General features: G+C 32.5%; 1 protein-coding gene across 1 annotated transcript in view; it reads left to right on the forward strand.

Moving 5' to 3' along the window:
* The window catches only part of LOC118200862 (zwei Ig domain protein zig-2-like), an 81,216-nt gene that overhangs the window by 23,242 nt on the left and 34,367 nt on the right, over positions 1-23,607 (forward strand). The window contains exon 3 of the mRNA XM_035372845.2: positions 579-615. Within this exon, the coding sequence (XP_035228736.1) occupies positions 579-615 (37 nt within the window). The remainder of the gene's footprint in view (positions 1-578; positions 616-23,607) is intronic.

Consider the following 23,607-nt stretch of genomic DNA (forward strand, 5'->3'; position numbering starts at 1 on the left):
TAAAAAAGTATGCTAAAGTTATTTGCTAACGTAACATTAATTGAATGTATAAAAGAAATAACTACTTAGTTAAATATTAAGGTTATACTATATAGATATAATTAACAGTGTTCTGCTAAGAGTAACTGTTCTCAAAATGTGAGACAGAAGTGAACAGTAGGTTTCAAATGATCTTTGGTTCACAAAGATAATTATGAGAGGTTGTTTGAATGTATCATTAAAAAATAAAAGTTTTGAATAAGACTAAGCATAATATAATTTTTTTTCTCTTCAGATAATTCCTTACTTAATGTTTGACCTTAAATTTTATATATGAAATATACACAGCACATTTTTTTAAATAATATCTTGCTTTAATCTTGAAAACTAATTTTCATACAGAAAAAGAAGGTTAGTTTGTTTATCATTTAAAATATATTGTGCTTTTCGTGTAGGATTAATACCAAAGAAAAGTCAAAACTGTTGAAATTCAAATTTGCTTGAGTTTCTTACTTTTATGGATACTTACTGATTAAAAAAATTATAAAATGTATTATAAGATTTTATTATTTCCTTAATTTTGTCTTTATATGTTTCAGCTTGAAAGCAACAACATTGTAAAATACAACACAGATGGTAAGTATAAAAATTCGTCTTTCATGCATGCAGTGGGATTGATGTACAAACAAACTAAAAGGAGCAGCAGAGAAATATTTCTATTAAAAACTTTGAAGTAGTCTTATTATAAATAGTATTAAAAACGTGCTGCCCAAACCAAACGACAGTTCCATGTCTAACGTAGGAGTGCTTCAAAAGTCGCGATTTATGTACACTACCGATTATTCTCATAAAGATATAGAAATAAGTTCATCCTTGTAGCCATTGAGTCTATCGTAATACAAACGTGCGTAAATTCGATACTTAATGTTGTTGTTGTCGATACTTAATGTCGATTTATGTACACTACCGATTATTCTCATAAAGATATAGAAATAAGTTCATCCTTGTAGCCATTGAGTCTATCGTAATACAAACGTGAGTAAATTCGATACTTAATGTTGTTGTTGTCTTGCTCATAAATTTCATGGAAGAATGGTCGCCAGAGCCTCAAGGCGGTTGGACCCCTACCACCAAACCCCACGGTAGGACTTTCGGCTCGCCATATATTTAGATTTCCCCCATGCCGCAAAAGCACTATACATTTACAAACATGCATGCCTTCTCTGGGATTCGAATCCGGGCACTTCGGTACTGCAGTAGGCTTCCCTAACCACTATAACGTTTGAGCGGCATTCGGTACTTAAGGTGGAGGTTTTATTAAGCGTAGATTTTAAAGATATAATTTCATATTAAATGAAGACGGTTTGTTTTGAAATTGTTGAAAACAAACGCTGTGTATTAGTTTAGATATCACTGTTGAAACAAAAATTAGTAAATGAAATAATGGTTTAAAAGTGAGACTAAGGCTAACCGTTGCAATTAATAAAAGTCTGTACGCCACCCAAGTTAAGCTTTTTCAGGCTGTAAAGCTGGTATCACACGTACGGACACGAAACACCACGCAAAACTTTTCCTGCAATTACATTGCCTCAGAATTGATTTAAATAGCAGGTTTCTAGTGCAATTTCGATGCTCGAGAAAGATGCCTTCGACACTGTGATTCGAGTAAGTCAACCATTTAGAAGAATGGAAGCACCACAGGTCATAACTACGCATAATTCCAAGAAGCAAGAAGTCAACGAAAAGTTACCTTTGACGAGGTGCTGAGGGAAATTGTGCCCCCGGTCTAATAGCAGCTTTAACTATACGGAGTTTTGATGTCCACTGGTTGGCTGGTAGCTTGTTATACGACGTGTCTGTGCTGTCGTAAGGTTGTTGGAGGTTGCGAATAATAATATTATTGATACATGGACAGCATTTAGTATATAGTACCCAGTGCAGGGCACCTTGAAAACAGATTCAAGTAGGGAATTGAACTTAAGCTTATTTTCTCGCATCACTTTCGAAAGCTAAAATGAAAATATTATACAACAAAGTTAGCAACAGCCTGGCCTTGGCTGTGTATACAAGTATTGGATTTTAAAATACTTATAAGAACAATAACTAATTACTTTCTAAGAGAGGCTACAAAACCGAGTATTGACAACTAACAGCTATTCAAAGAATCTTAAGTGATAGGTTGGATAAGCAGGCAGCCAACATTAATCCGACTGTCATACCACCACCCCAGTTGCCAGCTATTCCTGTGGCTTTATACTAAACTACTTGCCACTCAGATCTGCATTATCTCTGTAATGAAACAGTCGTGATAAATTGAGACAATAGGAAAGGGGCAATTTTTTTTCATATATCAAAAAGTATTTTTATGGGCAATAGTTTTTTTAATTTATAATTTTGTGTCTCGTTGTTTGTTAAGGTATCTCTGTATGAGATGTTCTGAAAGAAGCATAGCTAAATGTCTAAAGCGTTAACAAATATTTTTAGGCCAAGCTAATGCAGTTTCTTTTAACTTAAGGTGAGTATTAGGTTTCGATCTGTTTTGTTATTTTCTCATCGTATTTTATGTAAAGATGAATTTATTCTTGCTGCCTTTTATACGAAATTGTTAAATTATTTTATTAGTCATATTCGCATTTAATTGAAAACTGAACCTCATTGCTAAATAAACTCACAGCGTCAAGTTTTTCCGCTTGTGTGTGTAACGGCATTCGTAATTTAATAACGGTAAAATGTTAAAATGTTTGGAATGAGACTTAAAACTTTAATGATGTGATTAGCATAAAATATTTAGTTGGATGTTTTCAAATTATGCTTAGCAGAGATTTATTGATATCAATAGATTTGTTTACATAACTGGAGTTCGGATATATCGTAATAACTGCTGCAAGTATTGGATTAAACAAACTAATAAACAGATTATGAGATAATTTGGTTTATCAGCAGAACTGACATTACCTTTGTTTTAACTTTATGAAGCATAAATTATGAGAGACATAGACTACGAAAACTGCTCAAAACATTGTGACATTCGGAAAGTTCTGCCGTGTTTAAATGATAAACACAAATGAAGCTGTACAAAAACATAAAAAAATTCATGGAATCACATAAGCACCATTTGATTCTACGACTTTTTTCGATCTGTCCAGCAAGTGGAAAATTTCATTTTTAAAAAAGTTATTAGATGTATTCCTAAAACGATACCGAGTGCTGTTTGCCAGTCTTCAAAGAAATGAACTCCAGGGCATTCAGAAAATTTTGAAATGAATTGAAGAGATTAAAACTTGTCATGATGGAATTCAAGCATTGACATGATGGAAGACAACACCTCGACAACTGGGCAGTTCTGGACATTTTGCATCAATTTCTGCTTTTTAAACTGCCACAATAATTCATAGTATACAATTCCTTTGTACCCTGATCATACAAAAGCTCCCTCTCGAAGTTACTAAAATAGGTTCATTTGGCTCACCACGCGATGTTTCTCTTGTAACATTACTGAATAGTATTCACTTCTCATCTTGAGTAACGATCCATTTGAATAAAAAGGCCTTTTTCATTCTTCTCCAACAAATATTTATGTACGGAAACTCGAGCAAACATATTCTGCTGTTTTAAAATGTGAGGTACCTTATATACATAGAAGCAGCTTACATATCAGATCATCTTCAAATGGTGTCATGTACTATGAAATATATTTATTAAGTATTTAATCTGTCTGATATTTCTTGAACTATATCAGATGAATTTTCAGTCATAGCCTCCTTTAATAGTCCCTTGTCTACACAGGATGGTCGTCCAGAGCGGGCATCATTTTCAAGACTGAAATTTCCAAACTTAAACTTCTCAAACCACCTTTGAGCACAGCTCTTTGTTCATATATAGCACAAACTTTTTAAATTTATTATTTAAATAAGTATTAAAATAATAGAGCATGATATGACGAAAGTGAATTTCTGGGTTCCTCATTCATGGCATTTCACTGAAATGAAAATTGTGCTGCAATAAATCCTAGAAAATTACACAATGTGAGCAGAAAAGACCGTATTTAAGCATTTGTTTCAATCAAAATCATTCCTTATCAGCAGTAATATAATAACTGGAAGAAAACTCTCTTCGATTTGAATAACCGCATAACTTTCTTGATGACCCAATATTTACTATTACAAAACTTATATAAAGTACCTGATTCCCACTGGCATTGAGAAGAGCAATATTTAAGTTAAGTAACAGTACTAAAAATATTTTCTTCAACTTTGTGAAAAATGTTTCTGGTGCCTGTCTTTTTTTTTAATTTGAAATTGCTAAAATACTTCCATTAGATGAGGTGACAGCGAAGTAAAATGTTGCTATTTCCAGTAAGCTTTTAGCTAAACGTAACAATTATATTTTTGGGGAAAGCGTTTATTTTCCGTTAAAACAAAATATAAAAAGTTTTATTATAGGATTAATAACACTTAAAATAATAGTTTAAAGCTGACAGTTCATTTAAATAAATTTTTTTATAAAATTGATAATTATTATTTTCGAAAATGATAATATTTGGCTCTAGCGACGAAAGATGCATTTCTCAGTTTTTAAAAATAAATATGTTTCTTAAGAATTTAAAACTAACTTACTAATTTTTAAGACTTATTCACATCGAAATTATTCACCGAACATAAATTATAGTTTCAGCTATTCGTTCTAGATTAACATGAAAAGCATTGTACATACATGGTGATCAGCGAATAAGCCCTGATTTCAAAATTCTAATACACCATTTTTAAATACACCATTTTTACAGTTTAAATACACCATTTTTACAGTTTTGCTAATAAACGTACAGTTTACCGCATAATTCTATCGATCTTTGTTGTAGAGATATTTCATTTTGAAATCAGGGCTTATTCGCTGATCACCGTGTAGTTGCAGTATGATACTAATCATTATCACTTTCTAATTTAATGAGAAAAAAATTTTAATTATATAAAATAATCTAATAATATTGTTTAGAAGGTAAAACTAATCGTATTTCAGCGTTAATACTAAATTTCAAGAGCCATTTTCTCAGAATATAATTTTTATGCTAGACTTTTAAACTTTCCTACGTGAGTCTTTATTATTGTACTTATGGTAGTAAAAATGTAAAGAGAAATCAGATTTGATTTCTCTGGCAACCTTAAGGTTTGAAACATTGAAATCCATAAAAAGTGTATTTAGCTCATAACAGCAAAATCCCCTGATGAATAAGTAAAAAAAAAAAACTTTTCGCTTTTGGAGGAATAGCTCAGCAAGTCTAATCACGCTCCTTCCAAAAAGAAATTGGAACTTTTTCTATCTTTATCCGCTTGCACCAGTCCATGAAAGATTTTGAAATTTCCGCAGTTCATGTGAGTTATTCAATCCCTCACCCACTCTGTTGAGGAAAAAATTACTGAAACCACGTAATTTATTGCTGCTTTTTACTTGAAAGGTGGCCCCTCGCGCTATCAACATGTGTGACCATGGTATTTACTTTGCTAAATCCTCTTATCGTATCCCTTTCTACCAAATGTAGCTTACGTGACTCCAAGCTTGTATCCCTAGCTTATCTCCATATCATCCTAGTGCCCTCACTCTCACGAAAGTTTCTGCACAACATTTACTTTACTTCAAAAAGCATATTTTAAAGATATGTAATAAGATGAATTTAATTAAAAGGCGAGTGTTTAAAAATATCATTTTCCAAGTCATATAGTCAGCTTCTGACATTTTTTTCATTATTGCTGCAGACAAATCGATGCGAATAATTTCATACTTTTCTTTTGTTATTTTGTTTTATGATGTTCACAGAACTGAAAGGTCTTCTTTGCTCATTTGCCACTTGACCACCAATTTCCTTTTATGTTATACTAAACTGCAATCATTGCGTCATTTGAAACGTAAAATGCGTATAAAATGTAAGAGATTAAGTGACTAAACTTCAGTTTCTGTTTAGACGTGATTTTCATGTCTGTTTATACACTAACATTAAAACAAAGTGAACATCATTTTATGATAAAGTTTGGTTCAGTCCTAGGAAAAAAGCACGAATGAGAAGGAACATTAAACATCGCTAAGTAAAATAAATAAAATTATATTCACAAAAAGTTTGAGAATGAAAGGGATATTAGCATCCTATAGGCATCGTCATAACAAAATGTTCATTACGTTAGATGTACACTGCTCAAAAAAAGAAATGGGACAGTCCTATATCTCCCGATCTACTGGGCCGATTGACAAAATTCAAATTGCGTTCTTCATGTCTCGAAAGCGCGACTTAGGATATATATTAGATTTATATATAGCACTATTCTAACATAGGTATTTTGACACAAAATCGGGCTTTTTCTGAAATAACATACCAATTTTTTTACATATTTCGATTCTACGACTCAAATTAAGCCTAAATATGAAATTTTGTAAAATTTGGAGCGAAATTTACGGAGAAATTCACAAATTTATGTTGGCACATTTTTGTCAGTTTGCGCCAAGAATACTTTACTTGGCGAACTTCTTAATATATGGTAACCTAGTTTCCTTTCCCGTGAGAGGAAAAAAAGTCACCATCGTTCCTTTTTTCAAAATAATATTCTTTATATTATATTTTTAATTATAACCTATTATTTTAAGTAATTTTTTCTTTTTCGAATTTCATTTTAATTGTTTAAGTTGCACGTTTTTTTTGTTTTTTTTCGAATAACTGTTTTAAAAATTTCTATTTACCTATTCGAACTGCGTAAATAAAGGTGCAGCGTTTATTTTTTTTTTTTTTTCAAATAGTTTTCTTTATATATTTTTTTCGTCATAGTTATTATTTTAGGTCATTTTTAAATTTTTATACTTTTATTTTAATTGTTTCTGTTGCGTTGTCTCTTCAGATAATTGTTTTAAAATTTTCTATTTATTCCTTCGAACTGAGCATTTTAAATATATTTATTAATATCAATTTTCCAGAATATGATTTTATTTATTTGAACTGCGTTTCTTTCGGAAGAATACTTTGTAACCCAGACTACGATGCGTTTGAAAACTGCATACTATATTAAAAGAGAAAATACAGTAAAGCACAGTTTTACACGTCTTTCAATGTTCCGTTCAGAAAAAATATATATAAATAAGAGAGATGTATAACTGATATTTTAACTTAGGATGACTTGCATACACTGCTTTAAACAGTTTTATCATTGTGCCCATTGCTTTACACAATTTTATCCTACATTTGGTTTCTTAAAATGTTATTCATATTTTAGTCAAATATTTTATTTTTGAAATCGCAAGAATCAAATATCATAAGATTGAAAAGTTTTTGTTGTTCTGAGGCCAATATTTAGAGTAAAGAAGCCATCGTAGGACAACACACTTTATTTACATGAATAATGAATAAAGATATCACACAGGAAATCATATTGAGTATCACACAGCAAATAACATATCAACATCTCCCTACGCTCGAAGCTCGAATGACGGATGTGTCGGTAGAAGAGACAGCTGCGCCATCATAATTAATACGCATGCGCATAAGAAAAAACGTCCGCTCGCCTCTACCCAACACACCCCTCCTGCGAGCAACATTTTTCAATACAAAAATGAAATACAAACAATATATAACACATTACATTAAGAAATTAATGAATCACCTAGTAAAATAGTACCACCAGAAAATGACTTACCATTTTCTGCATTTCCCCAGCTAGCATCAGCATATGCATTTAAAACTCCAAAATCATTGCTATAGAAAAGTTTTTTATTTTTTGTACCTTTTAAATACCTTAATACCCTTTTAGCCAAAAGATAATGCCTTTTTTCTGGTGCATGATTAAATTGTGACAAATAAGTTGTTACAAATGATATATCAGGACGCATTCTATTCGCTAAATATAAAAGTTCCCCAATTAATTCCTGATACAAAATTGCATCAATTTTTTCATTTGTACATGAAAAACCTTTATCTGCCCCTTTAACGATTGGCGTTTTCACTGCTTTACAATTTTCCAGATTGTGTTTAGTCAATAAAGATTCAATATATTCTGTTTGAGACAAACATATACCATTTTCAAGTTTTTCTATTTGCATTCCTAAAAATTTTGAATTAGTATTTTCATGTAACTCAAATACATTTTTTATTTTAGAAACAATATTTTCAAGCATTTCTTTATTATTACAGAATACAGCTAAATCATCAACATACAAACACAATATAAAAATGTTTTTGGTATCATTATAAATGAATATACAATTATCAGATGCTAACTGTACCAGCCCAAGTTTTTCTAATTCATTTTTTATTTTCATATACCAATTTCTACCGGATTGAGGCAACCCATAAATACTTTTCTTCAATTTACATAGCGTATTTACGCGAATCTAATGCGCATCGTTTTTGGCCAAATGTAGTACTCAAAATTGGACTGCGCATTAGATTCGATGGCGCATTAGATTCGAGTGCAAAGTTCGCCGATTACGTCAGCAGTTCGCCTATGACGTCAACCGAATTTAAATAGTAACAATGGATTACTGTATTTCTCGACTACATTTACCGTTACATTTATCGTTGACACATTATTGCCTACTGCAGAGTACGTAGTCACGAAATGGAGGGCAAGCAGAGAAGAATGTCATATGACGCTACTTTCAAACGTAAAGTAATTCTTTATCCTGAAAGAAATGGCAATAGAAAGGCTGGGAGAGAGTTCAACGTAGCTGAGAGCAATGTTCGCTTGTGGCGGCAACAGAAATTGGCACTGTTTGCAACTAAAACTAGTAGAAAGAAATTCACTGGCCCTCGCAAAGGAAGACACCCTAAAATTGAAGAAAAAGTTTTGGAATTTGTACGTGAAAGGAGGAAGAATGGACAACCTGTGACTAGCGACACTATAAGAAATAAAGCAAAAGAGGAGGCTGAAGTTCTTGGAATACCGAAACGACAGTTTAAAGCTAGCCGTCGATGGGTGGATCGGTTTATGAAGCGGATGGGCTTATTTCTAAGACGCCGTACAACAATATGCCAAAAGCTTCCTGCAGATTTTGAGGGGAAACTACTAACATTTTAGCGGTATGTCATCACACTTCGGAAGGAAAAGAATTTTTCAATGGGGCAAATTGGCAACGCTGACGAGACGCCAATTTGGTTTGATATGCCTCGTAACTACACCATTACGGAGAAGGGGACTAAAAAAGTTATCATCAAAATAGTGAATAAAGACGTTTACTATTAATCACTGATTGTAGAAACTGTTAGCTAGATAGAAATGTTACCATTTATTTCATGTTCATACTTTACGATATGTACCGTATATACGGTAGTGGTAATTAACAATGATTGTTTCACATAACAATAGCCCACTAATAGGTTAATTCTATGTTCTGTTACTTTATGTATAAATCCATTGTTGTATAAAATATGGTATCTAAATTTAAATAAAATTATCATACCATTGATTGATAGTTTATATACAAATCCATTGTTGTATAAAATAAGATTCAATAAATTCCTCATACCATTGATGCGCATTACATTCGCGGACAAACAATTTTTTTATTATTTAAAGTTTTAAAATGGGGATGCGCATTAGATTCGATGGCGCATTAGATTCGCATAAATACGGTACTTTATCTTCTCCAATCAGTTTTTCATAACCAGGTGGAGGAGTCATATACACATCCTCGTTTAAGTCACTGTACAAGTACGCTGTTTTTACATCATAAAATTTAACAGTCAAGTTTAATTTAGCTGAAAGTGCAAGCAATAATCTAAAACATTCAATGTTAACTACTGGTGAATATGATTCGGTATAATCCTTATTTTTTATTTGATTAAACCCAGCTGCTACTAATCGCGCTTATTTTACTTCCCCAGAGTCTCCTTCCTTCAAAGTATACACCCACTTACTTTTTACTAATTTTGTTTTTTCAGGCCTCTCTACTATTTCCCACACTTCGTGTTTATGTAATGAATCTATTTCATTTTCCATTGCGGATTTCCAGTCATACCAATTAGCACTTTGTTTTGCTTTTGAAAAATTATTCGGAACATTACTGATTACACTTGACGCTAGTTGTTTTGATTTGAGCCTCTCGGATCGTCTTAATGGTATTTCATTTCCATATTTATTACTTTTTTCATAGCTATCAGATGTTTGGACTTTATTCCCCCTGTCATCACCCCCGCTACAACGGCTCATATCGCCGATTTCGAATTTCGATGAGTCATCATATTCGCTTGCTTGAGTATTTTCCGTAACAACCAATTCGAGGTGTGGTTTTTGATCTAATTCGTTTCCCTTTCTTTCTAATTCTTCAATATCCCAAGTTTCTAAGGTTTTATTTTTTCCCATATAATTACTACCCTTTAAAGATTCGTTAAATTTAACTGATCGCTCTTCAATTATTTTGTTACTTGCTATATCATAAATACGATATCCTTTTCTTTCTCTAGCATATCCTAACATTATCCCTCTTTTCCCTGGTATGTCAAATTTGTTTCGCATTACTTTCGGAATGTGAAAGTATGCCACACATCCAAACCTTTTTAGATAGTTTAATATGGGTTTTTTACCAGTCCAAATTTCTAAAGGAATTTTTTCTTTTCCTTTCCGGGGTGTTAAATTTGATACTTGAGTACTAAAATTAATTGCTTCTGCCCAGAATTTTACCGGAAGCTCACTCTCATGTAGTAATGTCCTAGCTCTTTCTAAAAGAACTCTGTTTGCTCGTTCAGCTTTTCCATTACTCTCACTGTTATATGGAATTGTTTTTTCATGAAAAATACCTGAATTAGCAAGATAATTATCTAATTGTTGATTTACAAATTCTAAACCATTGTCTATTCTCAAACGTTTAATTCTTTTACCAGTTAAATTTTCATACTTAGCTTTAAATTTACAAAATGCGTCAAACACTTCACTTTTACTTTTAAGAAAATAAGTAAAATACATTCCAGAAAAATCATCCACTAAGATCATAAAATATTTAGACCCACCAATTGATTCAGTTTGAACAGGGCCACATAGATCCGAATGAATTAATTCTAAAATTTCTGAACTCTGATTAATGTCAATATTTGGATGACCTTTTCTAGTTATTTTACTTATGTCACAAGTTTCACACTTAAAATCACTTACATCATTAATATCAATGTATTCTTTCATTTTAAGCATATATTTTGGATTTAAATGGCACAATCTACTATGCCAAAGTTCATAATTATTACCAGTACAATCATTAGCAATGCAAGATTCAGAATTATAATAAGGTTCTAAATTAACTTCAAGCCTACCGTTATTCTTAAATGCTTTAAAAAGTAATTCATTACACCTACTAAAAACTAATACAGAATTATTCCTTGATTCAATTTTACATCCTTTATCCATTAAGGCAGTGAGTGACAATAAGTTATTTCTTAAATCAGGAATATAACTAACATTACTAATAGTTAAATTAATAAAAGTAGAATTATTTGTATTTATAGCTTTTGCTTTAACAGTACCAATACCTTCTGAATATATTTTTGAATGTTTACCTGCCTGGTAAATTTCCCTCACCTCTGGTGTAATATTCTGAAACCAAAAGAAGTCTTTTGCCATGTGTCCGGTTGCACCACTATCCAGCAACCAAATTTTATCACATTCATCATTTTTTCCACGCGTAAGTTGAAGAGCAAAATCATTTTCTCTTTCACCAGAACGAGATGAAACGTTCACACTTGTAGGTTGTAACTTCATTCTTTCCTTGTTACCTTTGGATAACTCACTTTTTGGATTCTTGTTTCTGTAATAGCAGTCCTTCGCGATGTGACTAGGTCGTCGGCAAATGTAACAAATTCTTGGCTTATAGTTTTTATTCCTTCTTGATATGAACGCCTCTGCGTTGTTTCCATCAGGTCGTTTCCCATTCGTTGAATTGTGAACGGACTCTTCCTCACGGAGTATCTCGAGTACTTCATCAATAGTTTTTTCACGCTGAGTTTTTACAATTTCCCTAATTCGAGAGAATTTCCCACGAAGTCCACGGACTGTGTAAAATACCAGTTCCCGAGGAGATACATCTAGTCCTAGCGATTGACACTTAGTTGCTATTCCTTTCGCTCTTGCGATCTAATCATTAGCCGACGCATGCAACTTCATTTCTAAATTTTTTAACTCATTACCAGCATCTATTTTTCGATCTTCGGCTTGTCCCGTAAATGTTGACTTTATTTTTTTCCAAAGAATTTTTGCATTCTCTTCTGTGGAGAACTGAAGCGCCTGTTGATCCGATAGTGAAAGTTTTATATATGCTACGGCGTCAGCGTTTTTCTCATTCCACAATCTTTCATCTTTCTCATCTAAATTTTCTGGTTTTACTGTTGAAATTACCGAGTCAAGTCTTTTCAGTGATAAGGCAGCTTTAATTTTTAATGCCCAAATAAAATAGTTCTCTCCAGTTAATTCGGGAACGTTCCACTTCTCCATTTTTGGCTTCCACTAAGACAGTTTCGGTTTCGACTTGGTCTCTTATATCCAATTCTTCTTGACAAAACCACGGAGCTGCTACCATTTGTTGTTCAGAGACCAATATTTAGAGTAAAGAAGCCATCGTAGGACAACACACTTTATTTACATGAATAATCAATAAAGATATCACACAGGAAATCATATTGAGTATCACACAGCAAATAACATATCAACACCTCCCTACGCTCGAAGCTCGAATGACGGATGTGTCGGTAGAAGAGACAGCTGCGCCATCATAATTAATACGCATGCGCATAAGAAAAAACGTTCGCTCGCCTCTACCCAACAGTTTTAAATTTAAAAAAATACGAATACTAAATTTTACGAAAAAATTTATTTTTCTTCTCTTTTTCTTTAAGCATTCTGAAAGTATATTGAAAAGTATCCAACTTTTCGAGACATTTTGGTATTTCTGACAATCATTTTAAATAAAGTTATCGCCTTCCATTTCATAAAGGCCCACAAACGGCCGAACGGTAAAGTTGCTGAACACTGGTAGTTCACTCCGGGGTTCGAACCCCGGTAAACGGGCTGGTTGCATGGGCGTTTTCGTGGATTTTCTCATGTGTACCGCGTATGACAGCTGGTTTCCCTTAGAAAGTTCTTCACGAAGTATTTCGTCAGAGCCTTTATCAGTCTTTAGAGGCTAAACATTTTGAAGGTATGAGATGAAAGGAAAGACTGGTTTCATCAAAAGGTTTTGGTTTATTTTATTATGACAAAGCACACTACGGCTATCTGCCTAAGGGGAGGGATGCCTTCGTGGAGGACTTTCTAAGGGAAACTGGCTCGCATACACGTTACACATGGGGAAAACCACGAAAACGCCTATGCAGCCAGCCCGTTCGCGTGATTCGAACCTCGGACCGAACTACCAGTGTTCAGCGACTTTACCGCTCGGCCGCTGTTTCATCAGGAAGGGGGAAAAAAACATCTTTAGGTGACATCCGCATACTACACTGGATAAACTCCTGAATCTTCAAATAATTCGACTGAGAAAATCAGGGGATTCGCCATTTATGATACGATATGATGTTCTATAACGTAATTTACACAACCATATAGTTTAAAACCAGTCGCTCTTCACTTTAATCTGCAATGATATCGTTTTGTCTTTTCTGTTAACAGAAGCTCAATTGATGGTATTTGCTGGTGTACACGTCCAAGTGTTTTCTCTTTGAACACCTAAATTCTTTGAAGTATCCTGAAAGTATATTCGAAAGCGTCCGACTTTTTGAACATCTTGGTATGTCTGACAGCCAAATTTCCCTGCAAATTTTTGCTTACTTTTGAATTACTTACTTTTTACTTACTATGAATTGCGTTTCAGCTAAAGACAGCTTTTCATTTTCTAGTCATTTTAGCTATAAATAAAGTTTAAAGCGAAGTCCAAAGGATAAATATTTTAATTAAAAGATTTTTGCTAAATGACAAAGAAATAAAACAGTCCAGCAGGGTCTATTCTGTACCACCGAGTAACCCGATTCTTATATAGGCTGAAACAATCTAAATCATACTAAAGATCATGTTTTTTTTATACAGTCTATAACGCGAGAGAAAAATTAGCTTCTTAAAACATTCTTTCTAAGAGAATTAATATAAAAGATTATATTTATATATATATTTTTAAAGCTGGGACTTGAACCAAACTGTCAAATTTTTAAAGTTTAATTTACATGGTAGTTATAATTAAAGTTTCAATTTAAAATGGACATAAAAGGAAAACTACCGGACCAAATGTTACCAAACTTGGGAATCGCGTAAAGGAGGTTATGAGAATTTATTTTCGGTGGAAAAAAAAGAGTTCAAAAACTCACCATCAGGGGAAAAATGGCGCTGTATACAATATTGTTAAATGAAATAAGACACGAAAACATCTGTTTAAAATGTGTTTAATATTTTCCGAAACGTGTTACAAAGCATGTTCAATGTAGCGTCCAGCATTTTCCGAAAGCAAGTTAAATCATGTTACTGCATTCTCAACAGCAGCTCTTAGCATATCAGGTTTGGTTTTGGTTTGGTTTATTAGATTACGGCAAAGCACTCAAGGGCTATCTGCCTTAAGGGAGGGATGTCTTCGTGGAGGACTTTTTAAGGGAAACTGGCTCGTATACACGTTACACATAGCATATCAGGAGAAATGTTATCAGTGTATCACATTTTTCATTTCTGCCAAATTGTTTAGATTATCACCATAAACAGTGCTTTTGAGATAACCTCATAGACAAAAGTCACAGAGGTTGAGGTCTGGTGGGAAGAGGGCGTATAAGTGTTGGCGTATAAGACGTTCATTCGTGAAATGTTGCCTAAGTAACTATGCGACACTCTTGAGGTGGTGCCCAGCCCTGCATAAAAATCGTAGTATCTAAAATGCCACGTTACTGCAGTTCATGTATCACGAAACATTTTAACATTGACTCTAAATGAGCTGCAATCACAGTAGTCTATCTGTCGACTGTTCTTCAGAAAAAAATGGTTCTGTTATAAAACTAGCTGTCATTCAACAGTAAACGGTGTGAAATGACTGTTATGCAATCGAATGCAGTAGGAGAATGCAATGGAACTAGATAGATAACATGAGAGATTTCTTTGGCCCAAATCGATTAAAAGCGTTTTGAATCAGTATCTTCATGTTTTAGTGCCGAATTCAGGCTTAAAAAATTACAAATTAGCGATCTGTAAGAAAACGATTTCCAGATAGTACGCACTTGTGAGAGTGATTTGCGATCTCACATTTTCTAATCTCTAATTCGTGGTTTTCACGGACAAATTTCTCACTTACAGGGATGACGCACTCGACATTTATCGAATTTAACGTCTTTAAATGGTAATTTGCCTACTTCAAAGTTTCTTAAGGGTATACAACATATTAAACCCGTTTAACAAAAGGTTAAGTTAGATTCCGACCCGTATTTCGTTTAAAAATATTGCATACAGCGCCATTTCCCCCCCCCCTGGTGGTGAGGTTTCGAACTTCCTTTTTTTCGCGGAAAATAAATTCCCATGACCTCCTTTACACGATTTCCAAGTTTGATAACATTTGATCCAGTAGTTTTCCTTTTATGACCGTTTCAATGTGGAACTTTAATTATAACCACTCTGTATATTATTAAATTTTAATTTGAAGCTATGCGTTATATGTATACCATGCGTAAAATTTTCGCTTTTATGGAAAAATAAAAAATCGAAGCAAATATACTTAGTTTAATGGACCAAAACTGAAAACATTTCCCCTCCCTCCGAAAATAAAATATTGAAATTTCGAACTTGAATTTATTGGGTTATCGAAATATTTAATTTGACTTATCTTCTAAGTCCTAGTTCCGACAACAATTCCGTCAAAAATTCCGAATTACTTAAGCTAAAGTAAAAGATTTAGTATATATTCACTGTATGTTAATAAAGTAATCAGAGTGTAATAAAAATAGATTATAGAATTTACTCTGATGTAACTTTTTGTCTGACTGCACAACATGTAATGGAAGAGAAGGTTTGTAGAGGTCTGTTTTTGACATGCCTCTAAAAGTAGATATCATATTAATTTTGTCTCTTCAATGTCAAAAAACGTTCCTTTGAGAGGCAACTTTAGTTTTTGGGAAAGAAAATAAATCACAAGAAGACAAATTTGAAGAACATGCAGGACGATTGAGTACACATACTTATTTTCGGAACACAAGCGGTTCTCCGACTGGTTATTAAATAAAGAAAAGATGCATTGTCGTGCAATACAAAACATACGGAATACGTTTTCTGGCTGAATAACGTAAGATTAAAAGTCATCTGCTTAATTCACATCCATTTACAAGTCAACTACTCGGGCAATTGCAGAATCGTTTTGATCCTGAGCTTGTAAGACAAACCTAATATCACTAGATTTAAACACTTCTTTAATCTTCCGAGAATGTTCCTTCTTTAGCTCATATTCCAAGAATATTAAGTGAATACAATTATTGCCAAAGAAATTGAATATTCATTTGCACTACGGCTTGGTAATTTACTAACGAGTTAACAAAACTTAAATTCTGCTTTTTGTGTCTAAGAATACAACAATATTTTAAATATTTACAAATAAAATATTAAATTGGAGATTTAATTGGAGCCTCATCAGTTGCCTAGCATTTGAAAAAAAAAAAAAAAGATTATTAAATACTAATTGTTTGCTGCTCAGTCTAACCCAGGCTGCATGGTTGGTTTTCGTAGTTTTTTAGGTTCTCTTTACAAAGATTCTCTATGAAAGCATCTTAATCAAATAGCTCCCATGTTCTTTCTATGTTCCAATAACCAACTAACCTAGTTTAAGCGCGATTTCCAAGTGAAGTTACTAGTAAAATCCGAATACTCATTAAAAATCATGTAGCTAGCCAATCGGGAGTAACATGAAAGATACGGCGCCAATAATTGAAATGTTGTTACGGTACGCTGTTTCTTAACTTAGATGGTCATTCCTTAATTAAATAGCCCACCAACGGCCGAGCGGTAAAGACGCTGAACACTGGTAGTTCAGTCCGAGGTTCGAATCCCGCGAACGGGCTGGCCGCATGGGCGGTTTCGTGGTTTTCCCCATGTGTAACGTGTATACGAGCCAGTTTCCCTTAGAAAGTCCTCCACGAAGGCATTCCTCCCCTTAGGCAGATAGCCCTCGTGTGCTTTGCCATAATTAAATAATCCAATCCAATCCTTAATTAAATATAATTGATTTGTAAATTCTACTAGAACTGACGGTAAGAATTGAAGTGGAACTAAGTAATATGGTGTGCAATCTTGATTAATATAAAATTAAAAATATTTGCATAGAAAAATGTTTGCATTCAGACAGAAAGTTTTTTGAAATATTTGCAATTACTTTATAAGAAGGATTTATTAATAACCGTAATAATTACTTATTATATTACTGATGATTAGGATTCAGTTCTTGACAATTACATTCTAAATTAGAATTTTAAGGATATAATGAAAATACGCTACGCACAAAAATACATTTAAGAAAAAAAATGAGTTGATTTATGTTTTAAAACTTCTTAAATTCATTTAGTAAACATCGTATCCTCGTTGTCTATTGAATCCAGAATGTTGGTGTCGTTTATATAATTATTCTTACTTGTCCACAGAATCTGCTGACTTATCCAGCCATTAAGTAGCTGCAGATCATTTCTACATAACCATTGAACTTCCATTAATTCAGTCTCTAGAGGGTTGTATGTTTATATCATAATTTGACTTTTATAAAAATGATTATTCTAAATCTTATGTTTCTATAAAAATATACTGTGCTTTAAAAATATGGATGATAGTACCAGCTGCTCTTTCAGCCACTCCAAAAGCATCAGTTTGTTTAGAAATAAATTGTGCAGTTAATGTCATAAAATTCAAATAAACATCAAACGAAAATTCTCAGTTTTAGACAATTCGATTTAAACGAAGTAAAGTAGCAGACGATAAAACGCCGAAGGTAAAAATTTACTCTTAGAAAAATTTACTCTTATTTAAAAAAAAAAAAAAAAAAAAAAAGATAGAGAGAAATTTTAAAAAAATATTAAAAAAATAGCCTTTCATATAGTATTAATAAATATTTATTACGCATCATTGAGGGAAAAAATGTCATATAATTAATTCTCCGTAATATTTTACTTGAAATTTAAGGTTAAAAATAGCTGTGGCAATTCAGTGTAACAAAAATCCATAGACCACATTTGGCATTATTATCGCTCAAAAAAAAGATGCCAAATTTCAAAACGCGAAAATATGTAAATTTGTGTATATCTTAAAAAATTTTGAATAAAAAAGTCCAATTTTTTGCAGATATGCTTAAAAATATACCTACTTTAAGATGATGGTAAAAATTTTATAGGTTATAATGCAAAATTTTTTTCGAAAAATTTATAAAAATTATTTAAAAATAGAAATTTAAAAAATAAAACACAAAAAATGGGTAAATTTTATTTGGAATGAACCTAAATTTCTAAATGTGAGAGAAAAAATAAAAAAAATTTAATAAAAAAAGAGATATAAATAAATATTTGCCAAATTCAATTAACATTGAGGAGCTAAAATTTTGAGAGCTAATATTTCAAAAACTACTCGTACGAATTTTACAAAACTTGGTATTCTGGCATAATTTGAGTCGTAGAATCGAAATATGTAAAAAAATTGGTATGTTATTTCAGAAAAAGTCCGATTTTGTGTCAAAATACCTATGTTAGAATAGTGCTATATATAAATCTAATATATATCCTAAGTCGCGCTTTCGAGACATGAAGAACGCAATTTGAATTTCGTGAATCGCCCCAGTAGAACGGGAGATATAGCACTGTCCTTTTTTTTTTTTTTTTTTTGAGCAATGTACACTGTGAAAAGAAATGCGACAGTTCTATATCTGTCGTTTTACTGAGCTGATTGACGAAATTCAGCTTGTTTTTTTTATGTCTCGAAAGCTCTACTTAGGATATGCATTAGTTTTATACATATATAGCATTGTTCTAATATAGGTATTTTAACAAAAAATCGGACTTTTTCTGAAATAACATACCAGTGTTTTTCCATATTTCGATTTTACGACTCAAATTATGCCAAACTGCCAAGTTTTGTAAAAATCGCAGGAGTAATTTTTAAAAAATTAGCTCTCAATATTCAATGTTAATTGAATTCAATACATATTTATTAATATTTCTTTTTTATTAAACTTACTTGACTCCTTCTTCAAGAATTCGAAATTTAGGCTTAATCCAAATATAATTCGCACAATTTTTTTATGATTTATTTTTTTTAATTTGTATTTTTAAATATTTTTATAAATTTTTCGAAAAACATTTTGCATTATAACCTATAAAATGTTTAACATTATCTTAAAGTAGATATATTTCTAGGCACACCTGCAAAAAAACCTGCAAGTTTTTATTCAAAATTTCCTAAGATATACGTGGATTTACATATTGTCGCGTTTTGAAATTTGGCATATATTCATTACAAGCGATAATAATCCAAATTGTCGTTTACTCACTTTGTTAAAATTATTTCGAAGTAATGAATGTGAATTTTTTTCCGCTCGTGTACAATGAAATAAAATGAAAGGAAAATAGGTTGCTTTAAATTAAGAAGTTCGCCAAGTGAATCATTCTTGACGCAAACTGAAAAAAATATGCCAGGATAATTTTTTTTAATTTCTTCGTAAATTTCGCCTCAAATGTTACAAAATTTAAGATTTAGGCATAATTTGAGTCGTAGAATCAAAATATAGAAAAACAACTGGCATGTCATTTCAGGAAAAGTCCGATTTTGTATCAAAATACCTATTTTACAACAATGCTATATATAAATCTAATATATATCCTAAGTCGGGCTTTCGAGACATGAAAAACGTATTTTGAATTTCGTCAAACGGCCCAGTAGAACGGGAGATGTGGAACTGTCCGATTTTTTTTCTTTGCGCAGTGTACGTCTAAGTCATTCCAAAACTAAGAAGCAATGATAAAATTGTCGGTAATATACTTTTAAATACTTCCTAAAACTTGCATGTCTCGTCTCTAGTACCAAAATTTATGTTAATCCAAAATTCTATTATCTTCAGAATAACAACACTTATTAAAATGCTAAACAATAATCTTAGAATTGCAGAATAAGTTGATCTCAGGTATGAGCTAAAGTCAATATTTCTAAGAATTTACTTTTGCTGAATTTAATTCTTTAATAGATATTATAATGAAAAATAAACGGAAATACATGTTGATGTGACTGCATTTTTAAGACAATATTTCTCTTCTCTTTTCATTCTGATTGTTAGACTGTGAATCTCATTCCATTGAATACCATTCAAGTAAAAGATTATCAGCTGCGATGAGGCAGTATTATACTATAAGCATTTCCAAACGATGAGATACTGTGTTTCAGTTCCATTCGAAACCTAAATCGTTCCATTGCATTAGTACAAAATTTATAATATAATATAATAAATATAATAAATTTATAATTTTTTAATACAAAATTTATAATTTATAATACGACCCTTCGTGTTCACTCAATTTCGTCTAGTATGCTTTTCTCCCAAAGCGTTCAAGGAAAGAGCGTCTGCCATCTTGATTGTTAACGCATTCAAAGATCGTGAATGAGAAGATGGCTTTCAGGGCTTTCATTCCCCGACCTAAAGTCATTTTCGTAATGCAGAAAAGTGAAATTAAATGTTATCATTGTCCTTTACAAAGCTCTTTTTTTTTCTAATGTTTTAAGCCGGCATTTTTCCTCATACGTGTATCGTTCTAACGCTTTTACGATTTTTTAATGCGCTGATCAATTTGGTCATTCGAAAGGTGGCCATTAAGCGGACCATTAAAAAAAAAGGGGGTTGCCATTCGAAAATTTCGAAATTCTTTTTCTGTAATCGTAACCTTGGGAGCCTCTCGGCAATGCATGCACTCGCGAACACAAATAATAGATCACCATTAGCTCAGGAAATTCTTATAAAGTCCTCCAATGCCCAACGCGAACACTTCTTTATAATCTGGATCAAGGCCCATGTTGGTCATAAAAGAAACGAAGAGGCGACATATTAGCTAAGGAGGCAGCACAGGGAATCAACGCAAAGAAAATAAGCATCCCCTGCACCTTCTCACCTCAAACTAAAACTACAGATCACAAGTAAAGACTTATGGCAACAATGGTTAGACGCTGCAAATACAGGCAGAAGAGTTTACAACCTCTTCCCCAAAGTTGACTCTCCTCCAATCCCTCTCTCCAGACATATCACGTTGTTTATCACGGGGCACGGTCCCTTTCCCACGTACCTCTATGCAAGAAATCTCTCTTCATCAGACTCCTGTGCATGTGGTGAAAAGGGTCGAACATTATCTATTTTCCTGCCCGTTTATAGATTCCCTTCATCTAAAGAAGCCAAATTCAGAAGAGGATTTATTCCCATTTCTAAGATATGCAGTTAAAAACAAGCACTTGAGAAATAAAATTACATTACGAAGGTTATTGACTTTTTGGCTGCTAAAAGTCAAGAGCTATGTAGTGCAATTTAGCCTTCAAAGAAATGCTCCAGCAATAGCAAAATAAAGCAATTAAATGCAAATATAATGTACGCGGACGTACCTTTATAGGAAAGAAATAAGCATCGCAAACCATATGAAGCACAAAATATGTCACTCACAAGTAGGGTAAGGGGCTCCTATCTGTTTACTTCGGGTAAATAATAGATGACCCCCTACATTTCTATGTAACATATGGTCACATTACCTGATAAGTGAACACATATAATAAATTGCCAGCATTGAGTTGGTAAAGTATCAACAATGTAATATATCATAGAATGTAATTAATGTAAACTAATTATTGTAAAAACACACGAAATTTCATACAATGAACTGACAAAAATAAGTTGGCAATGTATCAGCATATGTATGCAGATATATCTAAAAGTACGTAGTACTCATAAATATGCAGATGAAGCTATTTTTTTCTTTTGTTTTCAGACTTATTTATTTATGTCTTTTTTATTATTGTATATTTTCTATTTTTGACAGCTGTTTGTAAAAAAAAATTATGTAAAAAAGTCATGATTGCAGACATGATCTATATACTGGAAATAATTTGCTTCTAGCCACCTCAATTTATAATGTCATGATCAATTTTTACATGCAAATAACAATGTACTGCTAGACCAATAATGTAATTTCTGAAAATCAACACAAAAACATACGTTACAGCACATAATGAATCGTCAATATTGAGCCGTTAAAGTTTCAGCACAACTTTACAGCAGTACTTAAATGTAAGCTTTGTAAACAACTTTATAGTTCTTAATTAATTATAATAGTAAACAGATCACGTTTACAAAAATGATTTGTAACGTGGGAACATCCCGCCTGTTTCTAATGCAATATATAATATTCTGAAACATTTTGCCTGTACCCACTACAATAGATAACATCTTCAAAATATGCACCTGCACAACTATGTATTTCGCAATGTATATCATGTAATTCAATCCCTTTTACTTGAGCTAATTTAACGCTGAAAGGTAGGAGTACCGTTGATGCCGCCGCCGGTGGCAGTACTTATAGTGCTCACTGGAGTCACATTTTCCATCACGACTCGAGGAATGATGCCAGAATGTTGTTAGGTTTCTAGTTAGTGTGTGGGGCTAATACCTGCTTACTTAGGGTAAATATTAGGTGGCCCCCTCACTTCTACATAACATAACCTTGGGAGCTCTATTGTTTAAACCATCACATCTCGAGCGATCTCTTCAAATAACTGTATATAAAATTTAGTTTCGATTGGTTGAGCGGAATGGACGGTAGGGGATTATCTATAGGGAAATTTTTATGCCCCCCTTTTCTTATTAAGGAAGAGAATTATTTATAAATTCACGCATTTTAGTTTTCTGTAATTTGTTTGGATTTTTTTTTTAAATCAAAATTACAGAGAATAACATTTTATTCTTTCCAATTCAAGTTTATTTCAATATTTAAGCTTGATCAAATCTATATAAATGGTATTATACGCTGAATAGTTTCGTTTAAAATATGAAAAAAAGTTTAATAATTAATATGCTAAATTTGGCAAATTATCGCCGAATGTAAGCGAACTGAAGACACATTACAAGGAAACGTTAACTTCCAAATAAATTGTGCATTTGGCTAAATGGGAAGAGTTTATTTATTTGGAACCTGCTTCGTTCGCCTTTTATGTGGGAAGAAATTGTGGCTCAAAATATACTATTTTCCCTTTCGTCTAATCTTCCACCGATCGAAAAAGGGTCCAAATAAGTTTTCATATTTTCTGGTTTCGAAACTCCTAATGATGTCAGGCTCTTTAATTAGGAACTGGAACCGTTAATGGTAAAAAGAAAATTACATTAATGATTAGGAGAAACTGTAACGAACCATTAACGATTAAGAGAAATTGTTTATGGTTAAGTAGGGACCATTAATGATTAAGTAGGTATGGTGTGTATGTACGGTATAATTATGTAATGTTTGTTAATTTGAAAATTGAACTGCCTCGATTAAAAATTATAAAGCATTTCTGCTTTGCTAAGAGATATCACTGATCTTTGAAAGTGGCCTTTGTCTTTATAAAGTTTGCGGCATAAATAACCTATGTTGTCCAATATAGACTTTAACATTTCCTTAAGTAAACC

This window comes from Stegodyphus dumicola, chromosome X1 (assembly GCF_044657685.1).
Source record: "Stegodyphus dumicola isolate Sdum_Otavi_A_Nest chromosome X1, ASM4465768v1".
Lineage (NCBI taxonomy): Eukaryota > Metazoa > Arthropoda > Arachnida > Araneae > Eresidae > Stegodyphus > Stegodyphus dumicola.